Source organism: Phocoena sinus, chromosome 11, assembly GCF_008692025.1.
Source record: "Phocoena sinus isolate mPhoSin1 chromosome 11, mPhoSin1.pri, whole genome shotgun sequence".
Classification (NCBI taxonomy): Eukaryota; Metazoa; Chordata; class Mammalia; order Artiodactyla; family Phocoenidae; genus Phocoena; species Phocoena sinus.
In genome coordinates, this window is record NC_045773.1 from 41,431,556 (window position 1) to 41,454,967 (window position 23,412).

General features: G+C 43.0%; 1 protein-coding gene across 1 annotated transcript; it reads right to left on the reverse strand.

Moving 5' to 3' along the window:
- Positions 1 to 912: 912 nt before the first annotated feature.
- LOC116762256 (C-C chemokine receptor type 3-like) lies at positions 913 to 13,975 on the reverse strand. The gene is made up of 2 exons (XM_032649041.1): positions 13,820 to 13,975; positions 913 to 2,394 (listed from the first exon to the last, which is right to left on the reverse strand). The coding sequence occupies exon 2, from the start codon at positions 2,381 to 2,383 to the stop codon at positions 1,307 to 1,309; it is 1,077 nt and encodes a 358-aa protein (XP_032504932.1). The 5' UTR covers positions 2,384 to 2,394; positions 13,820 to 13,975; the 3' UTR covers positions 913 to 1,306.
- Between the last annotated feature and the right edge of the window lie 9,437 nt (positions 13,976 to 23,412).

Sequence of the window (23,412 nt, forward strand, 5' to 3'; positions counted from 1 at the left end):
GGGGAGGGGGAGGGGTGGTTCAGGCAGTAACGTGAGCGATGTGGAGCTGCTCACCTCCTGCTTGCAGCCTGGTTCCTAACAGGCCATGGACTGGTATCGGTCCATGGCCCAGGGGTTGGGGACCCCTGCTCTACTCCTTCCTCTGTGTGATACCAGATTTATCTTCCTGACACACCATTTTGACTGCTTTGTTCCCTTTGCCTTCCCAATAAAGCCCAAGATGCTCTGTCTGAAAATCACCCCCCATCCCAGCCTTCCCACCTCACCCTGCCATCCACACATGTTGGTGCCTTCCCCACTCACCTTTGTATTGGGCGTACATTGGCTTCGGGTGCCTTGCCCCCAACCCTCTCCCTTTCTAAATCCTGCCCCTCCTTCAGAGACCTACTCAAAAGCCACTTCCTCCCTCAGATTCCAGCTGGAAATGGTCTTTTTCTTCCTGGCCCAGGCGTAGCATCGAGTGTGTCCCTCTTTGCGCTAAAGTTATTGTTTCTGTCTTAAACATCCTCTAATACAGGGAAAGTTTCACGGGGGCAAGGATTGTGTTTGTCTTACACAGTTTTGCATCCTTCACTTAACCTAAGGCAGTGTTTGTACATCCTGTCTGTATCACCTAATGCACAGTTACTGGATGAACAGTGAGACTGGTGTAAAAGAGGACAGTGTCTGCACGTTTCAGGACTCTTGAGAAGTTCTTATGAGCAGGGCCTTTATTCTCTATACTGAAAATACCAAATTGCTCTTCTTCTATCGAGTAGCTCATGGGAACTGTGGTCATTCAGTGTGAATAGGAGATCTGTTCATTATTAAGAATATTCAAAACAGGTGTGACATGCCATTATGGTGTTTGAGAGTACATATGCATAAATCTTTTACAAGTCTTTTTATCAAGCAAGGAAAGAGCTAGGCACATTAAGAAATAATGTAATTGATTTATTGTATTTTGTGAAGTGGGTTTCATTTATATCAATAACTGGCTGAAGTTAAGGTTTAAGATATGAAAAGCTTTACCTGTGTGTAGCTGCACATAGTAACTGTGTAACATTCAGGTGCATTAAAATATATGTAACTCTTGAAAGAATCAAGCAAAGCTCTACTTCTCAGGTTTGACAATAAGTCACTGCCCAGCTGCTGACCTTTGGTAATGCCTTTGGGGTGCATAGATAGACTGCTACCATTGGGTATATATTTTAATGTCTTTAAGAACTTCAGTGCTGCACTGGAAGTTCAGAGGACTGGTGCAGAGGTTGATGTGTTTGCTTCATCTGCCCCGTCCATCTTCTTTAGGCAATGTTCTGCATCTGACCTAAAATACAGCAGAGAGTTCCTGCTCCCCTGTTGACGGGGAGACAGAGCTGGCTCTTTCCAGTTTTTCACTGGGAAGAAATGGGATGAATTTGCCCAGGTAGATGGCCACATGCCTGTGGAAAAAGTGGCGGAGGTGCTTCCGGAACCTCTCACCGACGAAGGCGTAGATCACGGGGTTGACACAGCAGTGGGTGTAGGCGATCACCTCCGTCACCAGCATGGCCAGGTCCAGCTGTCTGCTCTGCTCACACTCAGTCTCCAGGTGCACTTGAAAAGTTGAGAGGAGGACAACCAGATTGTAGGGTGTCCAGAAAATAAAGAAGACCACCATGATGACAAAAATGAGCCGGATGGCCTTGTATTTTTTTTTACTGGGGCACCTCAGCAGTGTTTTAATGATTCCTGAGTAGCAGATGGCCATAACGAGCAGAGGCAGAGCGAGACCCAAGATATTCAACCTCAGAGCATGGAAACACTTCCAGGCATTCTCTCCACCCTTTGGGTAAAGAGGACTGCAGAAAGTCTGTTCAAACTCCTCTTGGGACTCATGGAAGATAAATTCAGGGAGGGCTGCTAACCCTGCCAGGCCCCAGGTGAAGATGCTGGTGATGATACCAAAAGTGGTCGTCCGGGCTCGAAGGGCAAACACGGCGTGAACGATGGCCAGATACCGGTCTATGGTCAGGAGTATGATGAAGAAGATCTCACTGTACAAGCCCATGTAATAGAGCCCGGAGAGCAACTTACACATATGGTGGCCAAAAACCCACTCATTCCACCCAACATAGTGAATCCAGAACGGCAGAGTGAATAAGAAGAGCAAGTCGGAAATGGCCAGGTTGAGCAGGTAGATGTTGCTCATAATCCAGAGCCTGTTGTATTTTGTGAGGATCACCACCACCACTACATTGCCCAGCAGACCAACCGTGAACACCAGGGAATACAGTGGGGGCAGGAACTGAGCCCCCAGCTCCTTGATGTTGCTTTTTTCACATGGCATTGCCCCCTCATAGTCATAGGGTGTGGTCCCAGCAGCTTCAACCACAGTCTCAGTCCCATCGACTGAGGTCGCCATTTCCCTTGTCCCTGTGATAGAAGAAGGAAAAAGCAACCCCACAATTAGCCATGATCACCCCTTGTGACCCACACCACTTGGTTTATACATTTACTCAATAAAACCACATGGGATAAACAGCCTATACATTCCTCAGCATGTATTTCCAAAGGTATATCAGAGATGCTGCGGGGGGAGATGTCTGGAGTGAAAGATCTACCGTTTTCAAAGTCAGCATGAGCCGGGATGGGAAAGGAAACAGAAGAGTTGTGAGTGGTGGTGAAGAGTGGGCGTGTTGCTCTCAGAAAGCATTTGAAGGAAGAAATACAAAACTCGAAAGACAGGATGGGTAATGATAACAATAATATTATACTAATTTTATTATTACTGTATCTTTTAAGGTATTTTGCATTTTATGTGTTATATATGACTTTCAAAATCATCTTACCTATTTAAAAACCAAACGCTAATAATAATAATAGTGGTAATAATGATAATAGTGATTATTATCATTAGAAATAACTACCCCCCTCTCCATGGCCCCATAACAATGTGCTGTTCATCATAGCTAATGGGGAGATTGAACCTTAAAGAAATTTAATAATTAGCCTAAAATCCTCTAGTAAGTAATTGCAAAAGTTCAAGCTAGATCTTCAGTGTCTATGTCCGGTTCTCTCATCCCTGGATTCAAGTGCAGTGATTTTTAACTTTTTTTTTCTTACATCTTTATTGGAATATAATTGCTGTACATTGTTGTGTTAGTTTCTACTGTATAACAAAGTGAATCAGCTATACGTATACATAATATCCCCATATCCCATCCCTCTTGCGTCTCCCTTCCACCCTCCTTATCCCACCCCTCTAGGTGGACACAAAGCACCGAGCTGATCTCCCTGTGCTATGTGGCTGCTTCCCACTAGCTATCTGTTTTACATTTGGTAGTGTATATATGTCATTGCCACTCTCTATGACCCAGCAATCTCACTATTGGGCATATACCCTGAGAAAACCATAATTCAAAAAGAGTCATGTACCACAGTGTTCATTGCAGCACTATTTACAGTAGCCAGGACATGGAAGCAACCTAAGTGTCCGTTGACAGATGAGTGGATAAAGAAGATGTGGCACATATATACAATGGAATATTACTCAGCCATAAAAAGAAACGAAATTGAGTTATTTGTAGTGAGGTGGATGGACCTAGAGTCTGTCATACAGAGTAAATTAAATCAGAAAGAGAAAAACAAATACCGTATGCTACCACATATATATGGAATCATAAAAAAAAAAAAAAAAAGGTCTGAAGAACCTAGGGACAGGATAGGAATAAAGATGCAGACGTAGAGAGTGGACTTGAGGACATGGGGAGGGGGAAGGGTAAGCTGGGACGATCTTTAACTTTTGAAGACTTAGCTATTATAATAGTTACTAACTATTATAATAATTATAAGCAGCATTCCCTTTTCCTGTTTGTGACAGTGCTGACTAAGCCAGTCATGTGCCAAGAGCAAACCCCTTAGAGCTTCTCCTTCATAAAGGAGCTGAGCACAGGCCAATGGAACTTCATATTAGATTGGATATTTTTTAGAGCAGGATCCCTTGGGCCAGTGCCTGCTTTTCTTAAGATTACAGACTTGGCTGGAGAAGAAGGAAAAACAGACAAGGGAGGAGTCCATGAAGGGCAGTTAATCCCTGCACTGCCTCCTCAGAAGGAGTCCTACTGACTTTCTCCTTTTTATGAAGGCACACATGTGAGGTCATGAATGTATGTCAGCAGGCATTTCTCAAGGCAAGTCTTTGAACTGCAATAATTGGAGCCAATGGCAAGGATTGTCTTTGCTTCTTAAGAGAATACTGGGACCCCAGAGGTCAGCACCTGTTGGGGTTCTGTGTAGTCCGTGTGAGAGTAGAGAGGGGAGACACAGGAGCTGTTCCTGGCTGTTCTGCTCGCCAGCGATAGGACTTGGACAGGCCTTTACCTCTGAGCCTCGTTTACTCATCTCTAAAATAAGGATCATGGTAGCACCCAAGGTTGTGGTGAGCATCAAATCAGACAGTCTACATGAGATCACATTTTAAATTAGAAAAAACCTGTAAAATTGGTAGGAAGCAGAAGTGAAAGAAAGGCAATGAGAAGCTATTTCATATGAAATCAGGAAAAAGTAGGGGCTGTTGGATAGAACTTGATCTATTTTCTTAGCTCTGTCCTGGTACATCATCTACGGATAAGTGACACCTTCAGGCTTTTGAGGTGAAAAATGGAATTGAGGAATAACTGATTTGTATGATCTTATCAGCATTCTTATTCCTAATGGCAAAAACCACAGCAGCTGAGAAAAAATACCTGTCACTTTGTCTGTTATGCATTTTCAATCATGAGTGTCTCTCTAAATCTTAATGTCTAAAGCAAGAAAGGAACAGAGCCTCTACTCACCATGAATTATTTGTATATTCTTTCCTTTTCTCCCAGACTGATCTAAAAACACGTCAGACTTTTAAAAAAATTGCACTGAAGCTTTGTTCAACGTGAGGATCGTCTTTAATTCATGTGTCACTTCCATAAATCCAACATGATCAGTATAAGATTATAGAATCTTGGTGGGGGGTGGGTGCCTAGACTGCAAAGCACAGGGAAGCAAGCAGGTTCTGTAGAGTCAGAAGCCAAGTCGTTGATTACTAGTTACATGGGGTCAGAGACACAAAAACAGGGTTTTTACCTGTCTGCAGTCCTAATCACAGTCCTTGTAGTTTGGAAAAATGATACAGTAATAGTAAACAACATCAACAATAAAGAAAGGCGTACACGCGTGTGCACGCTCGCACACACACACACACACACACGCACACACACACACGCACACAGTAAAAACCACCCCAAATTTCACCATGATGAGTTTACCAATAACATTTCTCTATGTAGATATGCATACGCGGATACGAAGTTTTACAAAAATTGACATCATACTCCTTTAGCTGGTTCACTAAAATTGCTCACAGTACAACTCAACCGTGCACTGTAAATGAGGTTTCTTTAGTCTCCAAAACTATTTGGATCTCTGTTACTAGCTTCCCACCTGCTGGGTAGCAGCAAAAAGTATTCACAAATTTTAGTCCTAAGTGGTTTAAATTTAGTCTGATCCGTCCATTGAGTTGAATGATGACAGGTTTTACTCATCCTCTGTTGCCAGCTTATAATTTCGGTCCCTTGTCTTCTCTCATTGGTTCTTTCTAAGATGGCAGTGGAGATATGGGGGAAGGGCCAGCATGACTCGATGCGTGGGTGGAGGGAGAAGGGGGTACCCTAGTCTCCTGTTGGTTCTTGATTTACGTGGCTTGTGTCTGCTGAGGCGGGTCAACCTAGTCCCAACCCTGAGCCTTGTGCTGGCATCTGCTGCAATGGTTTGTAGCTAATGGCTTCAGGATTGATTCATTCTCAGTCCTCCCCAGGCACAGTGACCTCTCCCAGGTGATGGAGTGTTCCCTCGGCTCTGGCTGGAATGGAGAACCACATCTCCATCAGGTTTCTGGCCCAGGCTATGCTCTTTCTTCTGAACTGGCAGGTGCCCAGGCAGACATGCTCCTCCTTGACTCCATCTCCATGCCATGTACAAACCAAGGGACATGCAAGACTGCAAACCAGATCTTTTTTCTGCCTGACCACCAGCTTAACTGCGCTAACCACCCCATGTGGGTAAGGAGGTGCCTTGCAGAGAGACATCCTTTGGGGTTACCTCCAATTTATCAAACCGCCCTCCACACCCCCCAACTCTGGTCAAAGCCTGGATGGGAGAGATAGGGATACACAGATGTGACTGCTTCCTTCCATAGTCTCTTTTCTCACAATTCCTGGACTCAGAAGGAGAGGAGCCCTCTCCCTGCCATTCTTTTCTGGCCAGGTCCAACTAAATATATATGCAACCTTCGTTTATACTGTGGTAAATGGTATGAGGTAATGGATACCTCATAATTTCACATTCACCAGTGTAAAATTTTAATGAGTGTTGCAAAACTGAATTGAAAAGAAATGTTTAGAATTGGAGACCCTTCTTTAGAAAATATATTTGTTTGAAATGCCATTTTAATTATCAGAAAAAATGTAATGATGCTACTCAATGCTAGTGAGTTTGCAGTGAACCTTATTCATTGCTGGAGCGCTTATTCATTGATGATGCAATGTAACTTGTTTTAATACATTTTATATATAACAGGAACCATCAAGATACACATGGCTTTGATCCAGTAGTTCTAATCCTGGGAATTTACCATAAGGGGAAAAGGTCCAATACATAATGTGCACAAAGGTGTTCTCTGTGGCATTGTTTTTGTAGTAGAAAAACAAGAAATGGGAACGATCTAAATGTTTGACACATGAAGGATATTTTGAATAAATTGTAGTCCATTTACACAATAGATTATTATGTAGTTATTAAAACTAGTTTTGGACACCAGATAGAATCACAGACAAATGTTTATAAAAATGAAGAGAATGTAAAGTGTGTAAACGAAGATTGCAACAGCATGAAATTATATGTACATGTAAAAGGCAACAGGCAAAGAATCAAAATAGCTGTGGGGGGGTAGGTGGATTATCATTTTCAAAGCTGTAAAATTTAAAATTTTTCTATATTCCCTTATCAATTAAACTGTTGTTGAAAGCTAGTGTTTTTAGGCAGGGACTGCTGGAAGATTTGGCAGACACATTTTCTAAAGGTAATTGTGTTGAAAACCCAGGCAAATTAAAAGATGAAGGGTTTCCTCCTCAGAACTTGAAACCACAAACTGAGATCTAAGAAACTTGAAGAAGAGGGCACACTAGGTAAAGCATTTGAATTTTGTTTTGAAATTTGGAGATCTTAGTAGCCAGGTTCTCCCCTTTGATCTTGGGTGGAGCTGACATACAACCCCCAGACTGGGGTAGGGGAGGCGTCTTTTAGGGTCTTGAGACCTGCTTTGGCTGGGGCTCAGCGGGCCTCCACGGGAAGAGTGAGAAGGCCTTTCGGATGACCACAGCGGGCACCTTCGTGTGGACAGGTGGGCCGTGAGGACACCAGCTCCCAGGATGCCTCCAAATTATTCAGTGTGTGATACTCTCATGCCCACATTTTCTCTTCTTCCCACTCCATGATTCTTAGCGCTTTGGGCAAATTCTGAACTTGGAGGATATTCACAGGGCCCCTGCTCTTCTCTTGCTGGGCCAGCCTTTCAGCCTGTATAGCTGGACACTGTGCTTAAACATCCAGAGTGCACATCAGAAGGCCACCCCCCAGGGTTTACAGTAATTCAAACCTTCCTGTCTTTGAAGACGTGGAGACCATTTCTCTGGACCCTCCCCAAATGCAAGCCAGAGCCCCTCCTAATGAGAATCCACTCAAAGAATCTCATTAAACTCTAAAGACACCCCAAATCAAGCCAGTGCACTGGGCCTCCAGCTCCTTGGTCCTGAGCCCCAGCCAGCGCAGTGCCTCTGACTGAAAGAAATATGTATTTCTCAGCATGGATCAAATAATGCATGATATCGTCAGAAGCTTTCTTTGTATGATGTAGTTTTTTTCCCCCTTTTTGTCAGCAACCACCTGGGAAGGAAAAAACACTGAGAAGAAAATGGCCTCTGAGTTCAGGAAGTTTACGTTCTTTACACATAACCAATGTGAGACAATAGTGAGTAATAACTGTGCCTTCCTTAGGCCAGCACTTTATACAGGCTTGTTTGTCTTCACAGCTTTGCAAGGTAGGTTTTTATATACCCATTTTATAGATGAGCAAACAGAGGCTTGGCAAGGTTCAGTCACTATTCTGTTGATGTACGGCAGGGCTGAGACTCTGTGTCTCCAAAGACCACACTGCTGTAGCCTTAGGGTTCCATTTAGTAAGGGCCTCCACACCCCAAGATTACATAGATGTTTATATATATTCTAGTATCTTTATGGTTCCATTTTTATACACGCAGATCACTAGTATGTTTTAGTTTGGTTTGATATATGGCGTGAAGTGCATTTCTATTTTATTTCTCTCTGAATGGTTGACCAATTTAAAGACACCATATGTTGAGTAACTACCCTCTCTCTCCTCCTTGGGCTGGAAACATCACCTTTGCCATATGTTCCCTCAAGTTCCTGATTCTGCTTGTGTACTTTACATTCCATTGATTTCTGTGCCAGAAACACTCTTTTAATTACTGTAGATTTATTAGATCATTTATATAGATTATCCGATTATACAACTGCCTTTCATTATTCATTTTGTAGTATGTCTTATCTGTTAGAGCCATTTGTCCTATTAGATAAACTTTTGGATCACTTGGTCAGTTACTTACAAAAACATAATTTTGAGTGGAATTTTGTTACATTTGTAAATAAGTTTAGGAAGAATTGATAAGTTTACATATCAAGCGTTTATATCTGGGAACATGCTATGTCTGCTTACCGTAGGGCTTTAAGTTATTGGTCTTGCACATTTCTTTTTAAATTTTTATCTGCCTTTATATTTCTGAGGTTACTGTGAATGATATATTTTTCCCTAGCAAATTTTCTAACCAATCGTTAGTAGTATAAAAAAAATTATTTTACATGTTTTAAGCTGATTACCTTACTGATTTTAAAAAATAAATTCCTTTAGGACTCCTAGATAGATAATCGTATTATCTGTGATGCAGTGATAAGATTATATCCTCCTTTCTGGTATTTCTTATTTGTTTCTCTCACCTTATTGCTTTGGCTGGAACTTCCACAGTGATGTTAAGTAATAGTGGTGTTAGTACGTTTATCTGGTTCCTGATTATAATTGGACATCCTACCCCGCAACCTTTCAAAGTCCCCAAAGTACAAGAAAGATACTATTACTTTGAAATCCGTTTTATTCTAAAACTTTGCTAAAGTGGAAAACTGTCATGCCTATGATGAAGAGTGCTGATCCTTGACAGTAGCGGGAGTTTGGTTAAAACCAGACATGTCTGATAGAAGGCCACATGCTGAATGATATCCCAGTTTAGTAACATCACTAATCAGGTGTGTGTGTGTGTGTGTGTGTGTGTGTGTGTGTGTGTGTGTGTGTGTGTGTGTGTGTAACTGCTTAGTCTCTTTGAGGGGGATCCACCTCTCAGGTGAACTTGATAAATCATCTAAAGAATATAGAGAAGAGAGCAGTGCTTACCATCCTGAAACTGCCTGTCCATCTGGAAGAGCCCTGCCTACAGGTGACTCCTGGTGGGGATCACTCCTGCAGGACCACCTGCTGTTAAGATCAGGTTCCATGCCTAAGGCCCTAGATACTTTTGGTTTCATGGATATTTGGTGCCAAGGAATCATAGTTGTAAGATTTTCTTGCTTAATATCCTTGGTCCTCCTCAGTCTAGGATAATTATTCAATTCCTGAGTCTGAAGAAATGACTGTGTGACCTAGAGCAAGTAGGTTAACCTCTCTGTGCTTCAGAATCTTTATGTGTAACCTGGTGATAAGAAGAGTTACTGCCTCATGGGGTTCTCCAGTCATTCATTCAGCAAATACTTAGTAGCACCTATGATATGCCAGGCACTATTCCAGGGACACAGGCATATCAGTGAACAGAATAGACAAAACTCTCTGACCTCATGAAGCTTATATTCTAGTTGGGGAATAATATATAACTAAAATCTACAGTGTCTCAGATGGTCATGAGTGCTACAGAGAAAGATAAAGTAGGAGATGAGGAAAGGCAGTAGGATGGGGTTGGAGAGGTGCAGTTTAAATTGGAGGGGGTCAACAAGGAGCTCGTGAGATGACATTTGAGAAAAGTCTTGAGGAAGGTGAGGGAGTGAGGTTATAGAAAACACAGTGATTGGTATCCAGTAATGTTTTAACAAGACATTTCAGCCTTCATTAAAATCTTTAGTTACAGGAAATGAGGATTTTGAATTTCCACAAATGGTTTTGGATCTCAAGCAAATTAAATAACCTAATGGGAACCCAAGATTATATTAATCCATTTACCGACTGACATTCCAATGAAGAATCATCGAGGTTAGATTATCTTTCACAAAGATGACAGGAATAGATAGGTAGGTAGGTAGGTAGGTAGGTAGATAGATGATACACTGCACCCTCCCAAATTTTTTGAATCTGTTTACTGTCTCTGAGTTACATCCCTCCAACCTCCTTAAGCTTAAGTGAGAAGAAAAGAGGAGATTTAGGGGTTGAACTAAGAGTATCCTCAGTTGCAGGCTCTTTAGAAGCCAACCCCAAGAGCTAATTCAGTCTTCGTCTATGTTAATAGATCATCCAGAACAAAGGAAATCTACCCATCTGATTCTCCATGTTCCTCTCTACCCAGCTAGCCCTTCATTTATTCATCCAATTACCTATCCATCTAGCTCCTCAAATTGCCTCCCACTTACACAATTTTAAACCAGTCCCCCTCCCCTTGTACTTCTTTCCACAGCAAACTTGGGATAGTCAGAAAAAATAATGATCTGGTACAGCACTATCCAATAGAACTTTTCTGCAGTGATGGAATGTTCTGTATCTGTGCTGTTCAGTAAAGCACCTACAAGCCACATGGCTATTGAGCACTTGGAATGTGGCTACTGCTGCTGAAGAACTGAGCTTTTCATGTTATTTAATTAAGTTCAGTTGGAATAGCCACATGTGGCAAGTAGCCACCATATTGGACAGCGCAGGACTAGTGCCCCGTATAATGCCTGACAAGTAATAGCTGCTTAATAAATGCTTCTTAAAGGAATACAAGGATGGAGCAGAATAATTTTACCTTGCTTTTCACTTTTCAGACTATACATTTGAAATATTAGGTTCTGTCCCAGGTACCACATTTTAAGAGGGAGCATAGGATCAACCTGGAGCATAGGACAGGCTAGGATGATAAAGGTCCAGAAACATCAGCTGTAGTTGGCAGAACTCGAATGTTCTGTATGAAAAAAGTCTTCAGATTTATTTTAGTTTCTTTTCTTTTCCTTTTTATCCCAATATTTATACATCTTTGATCTGGACCAAAGTTTTCTAATCTTTTTTTAATTAAGAAATTGGATTAGGCGATGTTTTGGATTCCTTTGAGAAGGGAAAGCCTGTAATGGAATAGCTTTTCCTGTAGAGGAGGGAGTAGACTCTCCAGAGAACAGGAATTTGATGGTATTGGAAGAAACTACATTCAGTCACATATGGGGAAGAACTGGCTGAGAACCAAGTTGTGCAGGAACAGAATGGGCTGTCTTGTGAGCCAGTAAGCTCCCTCCTTAGAAATACACAAGAACCCCTCAAGGTTGAAATCACGAATAAACGCAGTCTTCTTCCCAGCAGCAGACATCTCCCAGCCTTTATGTTTTAGAGCAGCACATGGACTTGCACGGCTGCCACTCATATTATTAGTTACTAGAGCAAAGTTTACATGCTATTCTTGCAGTGTAGTCAGTTAAGTAACTTGGTTTCATCCACCTGCCAAGTGACTTTGGATATTTTTACCAACTTCCTTGTTCAAAGATTAGATTTACACTTTATATTCCAGTAGCGAGTGTTTCCAATGTGGCTGATTTTTAGTGTTTGTCTACAGGCTGATATGTTACCTAGTTGAAAGAGATGATCATGAAGAAGTGTTTTATGGGGAAATTACGCCTATGCAGTCAAAATAACATGGTTGGGATGTTCAGCATACTGGAGGGTCAGCTTCCTGGCCCCTGGTATTTCCACCTCCACCTGTGCCTTGGAGAGAGAACCACTGCCTCTTTTCTAGGCCCCATGTTTGTTGCAGTTGACATCACACTTGTATGCCCTTTTGTATTCTGATACTTAAAATTTTATACCCTGCACCTAGTTCCATGTGGTTAAAAATTATTTGAAAATATAATTTGTAACAACTGCAACATATTGTATATTTATGGTTATTTAATCTTTGTCTTACTGTTGTGTGATTAAGTTGTTTCCAAATTGCACCTTTACAAATAATGCTGCAGTAAACATCTTTGTCTGTATTTTTATTATTTCCTTAAAGTAGATTTCCCAAAGCACAGTTTCTACCGCTAGTCATATTGCTAAGACTCTTGATGCATTTTGCCAAATTGCTTCCAGAAGGTGTGTAACAATATATATACTAGTAGGTGATGGTGCCAGTCTCAGCAAGCATCCATCAATACGGAAATCTAAGAGAAAAAAATTCCTCAGCCAATTTTACAGGCAACAAGGATGTCATTAATTATGTAACTAACACTTATTTAATTACTGGGGGTTGTTTTCTTTCTTTCTTTCTTTCTTTTTTTTTTTTTGTGGTACGCAGACCTCTCACTGTTGTGGCCTCTCCCGCTGCGGAGCACAGGCTCCAGATGCACAGCCTCAGTGGCCATGGCTCATGGGCCCAGCCGCTCTGCGGCATGTGGGATCTTCCCGGACTGGGGCACGAACCCACGTCCCCTTCATCAGCAGGCGGACTCTCAACCACTGCACCACCAGGGAAGCCCCGAGGGTTTTTTTTTTTTTAGCTCTAATTGTATTTCCTTTTCTGCGAATTATCTGTTTGTGCCCTTTACCCATTTTATTCTGCTGGGTATATCTGCTTTTTTCTTATTAAGTCATGCAGTTATTCCTCTAGGAGAAATAACTCCACCTGCATAGTTCATGATAATCATCACCATTTTCTGAAAAGAACTTCAGATACACTCCAAGTCCTATCACTTCCATGTACCAAAGACCCCGTAATCCCACCGCCTCCCCTCGAAACACTTGTCACACAACAGTTAACTTTCATCCCCAACCACTTGAAGGTTTCCCAGAAGATTAGGAAGGCTTTCTCTTCCTACCCTCTAATATAGATCCAGGAAAAGCAAACAGTCAACTTTGTAGATCCAGATAAAAAGACACCAAGTCAACCAAACTCCTGATCCATCTAATAGCCAGACTTAGAGTGGATTTTCAATGAAAAATTGAAATATATATGTATATATACAGATGTAATATATAAAAGTATGTACACACATATGTCAATTATACTTTCACTGAATGTTTCTTACAAATCAATATCAATAACACAAAGCTACTAAGTATAACCCTTTTGGAGTGGTCATCCTCTCAATAGTTGAGAATTTATGAAAGCCCAGGGAAGGCAGCATGGACACAGCCTTGGGCATGTTGACCGAAGAGGATAAAAGGCCAAGTTTGGATGAGTGGAAGAGGCAAACACATCATGATACGGGTGAGAGAAAAGCAGAATGGGAGAAAGCAAGACGAATATGGACATATTTCACAATCTGCTCTCCCACTTTGGTCCCAAACTACCTACTGCATTGCAGCAGGCCTCCCTCTCTACCTCCTCCATCCAAGAGTACTCCTGGGAGGAATTGCTTCCACCTGGCTACACCCCTTGCTCCATCTCCTTTCTCCTAGGAACCTGATGATCTACCTGGAAACTTCTCCTGAATAAACAACTTCTGTTGCATTTAATAAGTTCTCGCCCAGATGAGAACAAAAAGAAGACAGTGGTACCTGCCAATTTAGCAAAGTCCTTTATGCGTCCAGTGATAGCTTAGGTCTTGCTACTCATGAAACGGAGATACCATCTGATACCACCAGCGACATTAGTAAGGTAGGAAGGAACACAGCTTCCTGTTTCAAACGGGCTTAGCTTCTACGGTTTTGCAAATTTTTAAAAAGACAATCGAGCTTAAGAGCAGTTCTTCTTTTCTGTGATTGAGATCACACACTAAGCACTCAGTTGAGTAATCCTTGAGATGAATGCCATTGATGTTTAGCAGCTATTTTAGGGGTTCTGCCTTCCCTTGGAATTGCTCATTGTTTTGGAAGGGGGGATAATTCTTGAATAAGCACGGCTTTGACCTTTGAGGAGACAGGATAAAAAATGAAATCGGGATTTCCTTGTAAAGAAAGACTGATGGCTAGGGGATAACCTAATTATTCTGCAGAGCTCAATGGGAGACTTTGATGAGGTGAGTTGTAGTATGGGTTTACATACCCAAGAAGACTTGAGCTTGAGTTTCAGTTGGGGCGCCCACAGCTGCATGACCTTGGGCTAATCATTTAATCCTGCTGGACCTCAGCTTTCTCATCTGTCAACTGGGAATAATAACAACTACATCATAGTGTTGCCATGGAACCAACTAAGATAAATATGTAAAAAGTCTTTGTGGACTATCCATGGCTAAGCAACCGTAACGGGTGGGTAGAACGCCACTGTTACAGAAGCCTCATAGGGCAGAGCCATGTGCCTGCTCTATGTGCTGATGTGTCCACAAGACCTAGGATGGTTCTGGGCACAGACCAGTGTTCACCCGATATTTGTGGGGAGAGGTCTGACCGTGGATGGTGTGATCTGTGATACACTGGCTAAGTGGACAAGACAATGAAATTCACCAGGTATTTATCAAGCATCTGCTGTGTATGCAGGACTGTGCTATATGCTTCAAATGATAAAGAAAAGATAGGAAAAAAAAGACAAAGACTCTGCTGGGACAGCTCACGGGCATACTGGGGGCCCCAGTTTGAAGGAGCTTGACAGCCAGCATTCAACCTCAGGTGGTCAGTAGAACCCCCGTCAGAGAAGAGTTAGGAGAACTGCAAGCTTCTGTTCTGAATAAGAGAAAGAAAACAAGAAGTCTTCTGTTGCTTTCTGTTATTATAGGGTTGGCCTTTCCCATGGGCAATTCTCCAAGAATCACGAGCACATAGGATTCTTGTTAGAAATGTAACTTAGGAGCCTGTGTGGACTCTGGAAGGGCCCTGGTGACCCTGGGAGATCTTGGTCAGATTCATCACGCATGTCAGGGGTTTCTCCTGGGCTTTTTTTTTTTTTTTTTTTTTTGGTATCAAGAGCGTTCAGTCTGCCAGGTTGTAGCCCCATATCAACTCTCCATTGGTTAAATGAACTCATCAGTCTTTCAAGTTTCTTATGATCCAAGCATCAGCATGGGGGCTGGCACCAAGTCTGACACCTATGTCCTCCACTCGGGGACCATCATGTTATCTACTACGGCATTTCCAACAGAGGGTGTGGTGTGGGAGCCCACAGGTTTGCACAGAAAGCATATCCTCTCAGACACTGTGTGGAAACACTCATAGAGATTCATAGCATGCTAAAGTCTCTGAGAAATCCACAGTGAGGAACAGGTTTAAACATGGTTAACCTTGCATTCCTCAAAAGTTTTTTAAGGTAGAAAAACATTTTCTTTTTCGAATAACACCTATTATTATCCCTCAAGACTAAGGTTGGGTAGGAGAACCCTGTGAGGTGATTGTCTGATGACTGCTCATCACAGTACAGTTGCCAACTGCCTTTCTGGCCTATCCTCTCATTTTGACAAGGGTCTCCATAGCAGCCCCACGAGGCTGATAGGGATGCTATTGATACCCCATGTTGTAGATGAGGAAACTGAGATTCAACAAGGGACTTGGCAAACACCACAGAGAGGCTGAAAGGCAGAGCTGGGCTCCACCCCAGAGTTTGGACTGTTCACTGGTGGTCATTTTTCCTCCACCGTAGCACCATCTGAAGGACTGGTGCCTTCAGCTGAAGATGAGGATGGCAAAATGTAAAGGCAGAACCCAAAGGGGTTTCCCCAAGGTCCAGAGTGGCTTGTTCTGTCTGGATAGGCAGGAGATATTTGATGCTTCTTTCAGGCTGCTCAAGGCATTCAACTCACAGGTTCCCAAGGTACACAGGAAAACCTGACACCAAACACTGATACCTCTGATCTTTCAGATTCTCAATGCACATAAGAAACATTTTTCAGGAAAAACCACCAAATGACAACAACAACAACAACAAACCAGACAGAAGACAGCTTAGGAATATGGGAGCATCTGAGGGGAAAACAAACAGACAAGCAAAAGATGTTCAGAAGCTATGCAGGGGCCAGAAATTTCTTGCGGAAGGCTCAGGTCAACCATGGCCTTGAGCGTGTGAAAGGAAGTGATTGCCAGAGCAGCAGGGAGAAGTACGCGGCTTCCTTTAATTACCCCCATCTTCAACACCAGCTCTTGGGTGCAGGGTCCTGGGGCAGGAAGGTGGACTCCAGCCAATTACCTCCACTTACTAACATGTTCCCAGTGGAGTTAAGGGAAGGATTCATGCAGCCAGCGGCGCCTGCCTCTGGCACTTGGTGGCCTAGTGTATTTCTGAGTTCCCTCCATCGACAGCACCCTGCCCTTCTGTAAAGCCCCAAAATCAACAGAAGCAAGCCCGTACAAAAAGGACACTCCCCCGTCATAGACTCCTCTGCAAGACAAATTGGAGTGACCACGTGGAAGCTGTGTTATTTGGGGAGGTAGTGGGCGTCTCAAGATCTGAACGAAAGAGCAGAGTCTAGACTCAGTATTGGCCTCCAACTGCCATCTAGAATTAAACCAACGATGCAACGAACCACCCACTGGGCGGCCATGAGCATGCACCTGGCACACCTCCAACTGCAGGGTGTGTGACTGACCAAGCCCCGCTGCTGGGCCCTGAAACCAATGCTCTGTTTGCCCCAAGGCCACGCATCCTGTGGCCTGCACCACTCCTGACCCAGCCCGCAAGGAACCGAGCATGCCCACCCCTGGGAGACACGGCCTCCTCTGATGGCCGGCTTTAGCTCGAGGGCTCCCCAGTGGACATGCCAAACTCCCCTTAGTCTACACAACAGGCTGGGAGTCTTCTGCCATCCTTCCCTTGCTCCCTGCTTCACTTGGGGCCTGACAGCACCCGCTCATTTTCCCTCACAGGTGCCTCCTCTGATAAAGGTATAAAACCTGCTGGGTGTCTGCTTTTCAGAGATCTGGACTAACGCAACCTGCATATTCAAACTGGCTTCAAAACAGATCCCAGGTCCCTTTAGGCCATTCCCATGAGAAATTGGGTTGTTGCTGTTGTTGCTCTCACTATTCTGTATGTTTTTTTTTTTTTTTTAAATTAATTAATTAATTTATTTATGGCTGCGTTGGGTCTTTGTTGCTGCGCGCGGGCTTTCTCTAGTTGCAGTGAGTGGGAGCTAATCTTCGTTGAGGTGCACGGGCTTCTCATTGAGGTGGCTTCTCTTGTTGCGGAGCACAGGGTCTAGGCGCACAGGCTTCAGTAGTTGTGGCACGTGGGCTTAGTTGCTCCACGGCATGTGGGATCTTCCTGGACCAGGGCTTGAACCCGTGTCCCCTGCATTGGCAGGCGGATTCTTAACCACTGCGCCACTAGGGAAGCCCCTATTCTGTATGTTTTATTTTGCTCTGTTTCATTCTGTTATGTCAATATTGAAGAAAAAATCTAGTATCAAAATTAGCAGATAAATATAATGATGAAGAGAAAAGTGAACAACGATTTAGAAGTGATGTAGAAAATTCAGTTTTCTCCCCGAGGTATGGTAAGTACCTCTGCGTGAACAGGGAAAACCTGCATAATATCTGTCAAGTAGAATAAGTGATGTCCTTTCTTCCTTGGTTTCTCAAACTATGAGATGGGCCCTTGGAAATGTAAGAGAGGAGAGAGAGAAAAAGGATAGGTAAACAGACAAGAGGAACTGGGGATATGAGGGATGGGGAGATACTAGATCTTTAAGCTAATCTCTTCCCTTCTCCCAAATGTCAGCCAGAAATGTTTCCACCAAATGAGAAAATTTAATTTCTTCTTTGTTCACAACTAAGTAATATGGTGTTTTGGAGGTTTCTGTAAACCCCAGTGGCTAGAAGGACACCTAGAAGTGTAACTTGGGGTGGAGAGGACTGGATGGTTAGTTTTCCTACGGGGTGTTGTTTTGCATCCCACCCCCAAGATTAATCTGGGTACTTTCTAAACGTGTCAAGCCTCTTGTTTTGACCCGTACAAATTCTGAATGAATCCTAAAATGTGCCAGAGCCTCTGCTCTGGAAAAGCTAAAAGAGCTAGCGTGAGGGTTGGAGGGAAGGTGTGTCAGTCCTGAGCTCCAGACGGCATCAGCGGACGCAGACGGTGACCAGGAGTGGTGGGGTGGGGGCTGCCGTAGATGGCGGGGAAGTTGGTGGGGGGAGGAGAGAAATGATTGTTCAGGGATACAAGCAGTTCTTCCTGAGCACTTGTGTCGCATGTCACACCAGGGATCTGCTAAGGGCTTTACCTGTTTTGTCTCTTTAAACCTCTCGGTGACCCTGTGAGGTAAATGAGTTTGTTTTTACCATTTCTCAGAGGAGGAAGTGAGGCGAGTGGGTTAAGCAACAGCTGCAGGGCCACACAACCAGAAAATGGTGGGGCTCGTCCTGGAACCCACATCTGTCTGCTTCCAGCCCCTCCCCCAACCACTGTGTCTGCTCTCCCCCCAGGGGTCTGTGGATGCGGCCCAAGCGGGTGGGCTGCTGCCGTGGGTCAGTTGATGCTGGCCCTTCATCCCATTCCAGTGGTCCATGCCCAAGATTCTGCAGATGATTTTCATGTCAGAACACCCTTGCTTTAGTAATTCAGCATTTAGAAAACAGTCTGAAGAAAGCAGGCATATTATACTTCATCATAATAAGAAACGAGTTCTTCTAGGAGGGTGTAATGGATATTGGTGGTGCTCTGCGGGATCCCCTTGAATCCCTTTCCCATTTCTGGCTCTCATTCCCCAGCTTCTGTGCTCTTTTGTTTCCAGCCGCTGCACCTGTGACTCACTGTGGAGGATTGTCCTCAGGCCCCGGGAGGAATCTCTCCTACTGCCTTGTCTTGAAACAGGACACACTGTGAGGCTCATGCCCCAGAGCCCCCCTCAGGATCAGGTGGAGGCCACTGTGGGGAGCTCTGCCTAAGACCACAGTCCTGCTGCTTCCTCCCTCCTTGTCCTGCTCTCTCACCTTGCTGTTGTCTTCTGGGAGCATTCACTGAGTAAATCACTCACACATGAATCCTCACCTCAGGGTCTGGGAACCTGACGCTTGTAAGATAGGTCATTTAACATAGATGGGAGTTGTTTTTTTTCAACAACTTATTGAGATATAATTTTTGGACAATAAATTATATCCATTTAATGCCTACAATTTGATGAATTTTGACAGTCATATACATCTAGGATACAACTCCCATAGTCAAGATACGAATATTTCCATCCCCTCCAAGAGACTCCCTGTGCCCCTTTGAAATCCATCCCTTCCTCCAGCCCCCAACTCCAGGCAACCACGTCTTTCCAGTTCTTAAGATCAGTTTCTTCGCAGCCCATTGAGTGAACATTAAGCCAGTGCTATATGTTTTAGAATTTTGTGTGGCACCACTTCAAGGTACCAATTTTTATGTTAGTTTAGAAAATACTAGCTACTAACACACAAAGTCTAAAATGTACAGTGAGGTTTAACACGTAGAAGTGTTTCTTGATCACCTTTAGCTAATCAGGATTGTTAATTCGTGGCAGTCTGTCTCCAGTCATTCATTCAGGGACCTAGGCACCTACATACTGTGTCTGCTATCACTAAACTTGGCATTCAAGACCCAGACGTATACAGCTGCATCACCTAAGAGGAAGGGGAAGAGTATGAAGGAATGCTCCTGGAAGGGTCTTATGAGCGAGCTGGTGGAGAAATCACTCACATCATTTCTGTCCACATTCCATCGGCTAGAACTCAGTCATATGACCACACCTAAGTGCAAGAGAGGCTAGAATATAGTCTGTGTGTCCATAAATTACTAATGCTTACCGTATGCATATAGTTACCTGACCAGAAAAGGAAAAGCTCAAAAGAGGAAGATAAAAGAGATACTGACATATAATGCCATTATCATCAGTAACAGCAACGACATAACAACGAAATAACACACAATAAGGATAACTATCATCTTTTGACGAGTTTCATACCAAGTGCTTTATCACATTTATCCTTACGATTCTATAGGTGTGCAATTTCCAGATGAGGATTAAAGTCATGGGAGATTATGTGACCCACCGTGGTTGCCAAATGGCTACCAACTGAATGGCAGAGGATAAATTTGTGCCCAGGTCTTTCTTGACTCCTAAGTTTCTGCGGTTAGCATGAGGCAGAACAAATCAATTACAGGATTTTCCCACTTTGATGAGAGCTGTGAATTATCAGCGGCAGATTTCAACATAACCCGGGACATCAAGAATATCAAGAACTGGGCTTCCCTGGTGGTGCAGTGGTTGAGACTCCCCCTGCCGATGCTGGACACACGGGTTCTCGCCCCGGTCCGGGAAGGTCCCACATGCCGCGGAGCGGCAGGGCCCGTGAGCCATGACCGCTGAGCCTGCGCGTCCGGAGCCTGTGCTCCGCAACGGGAGAGGCCACAACGGTGAGAGGTACGCGTACCGCAAAAAAAAAAAAAAAAAAAAAAAAAAAAAAAAAAAAAAGAATATCAAGAACCTATCATTATTCAGAGATTCTAGAAGGACCAGTGAATAAGCTTCCCACAACTTAGACCTCTGGGCCAGTGGCCAACAAGACACCTGCACCACAGATACAAGGGTGGGGTCACACTTAGCCCTATGAGAGCAAGAAAGTTATTCGCTGTTTACCATCCCCCCCCCCCCCCCCCCCCCCGGCGTTCTAAGAAGGGTGAATCACAAAGAAAATTCTTAATGAGCTGATGGCAGGGGTGCAGAGAAGAGCCACATGTTTTAATTTGAGAGAGAAGAAAACAATTCTTTAGGTAAGAAAGGAGATAGAGAGAGTGGGATGGGAAGTGGGTGTGACGTGAGATGTGGAAAGAAAGATGAGGCTGGCACCAGGGAGACTGGAATGGCCGCGTGGGGCCAGAAGGGAGAAAGGAAGACACCCAGCAAGGGGGCAGCAGATGAGAAAGGATTTAGGGAAAGAAGACAGAGTTCAGCAGGATTTCAGCATGGGTTGCTGTGTAATGTGGGGTATAACCTTCTATCTCAGTTAGGGTTTGGTCGTGAAAAAGGCTTCTGTAGGTATTTTGGCCAGGAGGGGAATTTATTTAGGATTCCAGTGCCTTGACAACTAGCAAATGTTTTCAAGTGTTCATGGAACATTCACCAAGATAAACTATATCCAGGACCTCAGAAAGTTTTTAAATTTTAAATTCTACAGAATATGTTCTCAGACCAAAATGCAGTATTAAAAACAGAAAGATAACAAACACTTCTAAACGTGAAAAATTTAAAACACTTCTAAATAATCCACAGGTCAAAGAGGAAGTCTCAAAGGAAATAAAAAAAAAAAAACTTTGAACTAAATGAAAACAAAAATACAGCATATCAAGATATGTGGGGGGCTTCCCTGGTGGCGCAGTGGTTGGGAGTCCGCCTGCCGATGCAGGGGACACGGGTTCGTGCCCCGGTCCGGGAAGATCCCACATGTCGCGGAGCAGCTGGGCCCGGGAGCCATGGCCGCTGAGCCTGCGCATCTGGAGCCTGTGCTCCGCAACGGGAGAGGCCACAACAGTGAGAGGCCCACGTACCGCAAAAAAAAAAAAAAAAAAAAAAAGATATGTGGGGTGCAGCTAAGACAGTTCTGAGAGGAAAATATTGCCACATTGAATGTTTGCATTAGAAAAGAAGAACAGACTCAAATTGATAGTCTAAGTTTCTTCCTCTGGAAACCAGAGAAAGGGCAAAATAAACACAAATGAAGCAGACAGAAGGAAAAACGAAAATAAGAGCACAGATTAATAAAATTTAAAACAGAAACAACAGACCAAAGTAATGAAACAAAAAGCTGGTTCTTCAAAAAGTCATTAACAGTGAATGATAAACCTCTAGCAAGACCTGAGAGAGAGAGAGGTGACACAAATAAGCAATGTCAGGAATGAAACGGAATATCACTACAGATTCTGCAGCCATTAAAAGAGATAAGAAAATACTGTGAACAACTTTATGCTCATAAATGCAACAATTTAGAAGAAATAGACCAATTTGTTGATTATTAACACAGATAAGACATTGGACAAAATATTTCACCCACTCATGATAAAAAACGCTCAGCAAACTGGTAACTTGATAAACAGCATCTACAAGGAGCCTAGAGATGGTACCATACTTAACAATGAAAGATGAATGCTTTCCTCCAAGATCATGAGCAAAGCATGGATTTCCGTTCAACCACTCCTATCCAACCATAAGTCCTAGCTAGTGCAGTGAGGAAGAAAACAAAATAAAAGGCATACAGATTGGAAAGGAGGAAATCAACTGTCCCTATTTGAGGATGACGTTGTCTACAGAGAAGATCCCAAGGGATCCACCCAAAAACTCTTAGAACTAACAAGTTCAGCTAGGTTGCAGGAAAAAACCAGCAAACAAAAATCAATCACACTTTTTTGTATCAGTGAACACTTGGAAACCAAAATTAAAAACAAAATACCATTTACAATTGCTCCCAAAAGCTTTCAGATTATACCTAGGTATAAATCTAACAAAACATGGGCGGGACTTATATGCTGAAAACTACAAAATGAAACAAATCAAAGAAGACCTAAATAAATGTACTATGTTCATGGGTTGGAAGACTCAACATGTAGTAAAGATGTCCGTTTTTCCCCAGATTGATCTGTTAAGGCAATTTATATCAAAATCCCATCAAGGTTTTTTGTAGATACAGATAAGCTTATTATTCTTAACTTTATATGGAAAGTCACAGGACTTGGCGTAGCTAAAACATTTTTGAAGAAAAATAAAGTAGGAGGAATCATTTTATCTGATTTCAGGACTTATTATATAGCTAGAGTAATCTAGACAGTATGGTTTTGGCAGAGGGATAGACACATAGATTAATGGAACAAAATAGAGAATTACAGAACTAGACTCACAAATGTATCCAACTGCTTTCTGACAAAGGTGCAGTGCCATTCAACAGAAGAGCAATAGCCTTTTCCACAAACAGTGCTGGAGCAATTAGATGTCCACAGACAGAAAAAAAAAAACAAACCTCAACCTAAACCTCACATTTATCAACTATACTTCAATAAAAAAAATTTAGTAAGTATCAACTATACTTAAATGAAAAATAAAACAAAAAACCACATCTTATACAAAAATTAACTCAAAGTTTATTACAGATTTAATTGTAAAATGTAAAACTATAAAACTTTAGAAGATAACAAAGGAGAAATCTTTGGGATCTAAAATTTGGCGAAGAGTTCTTAGACTTGATGCCAAAAGTACTATCCACAAAAAGAAGGATCG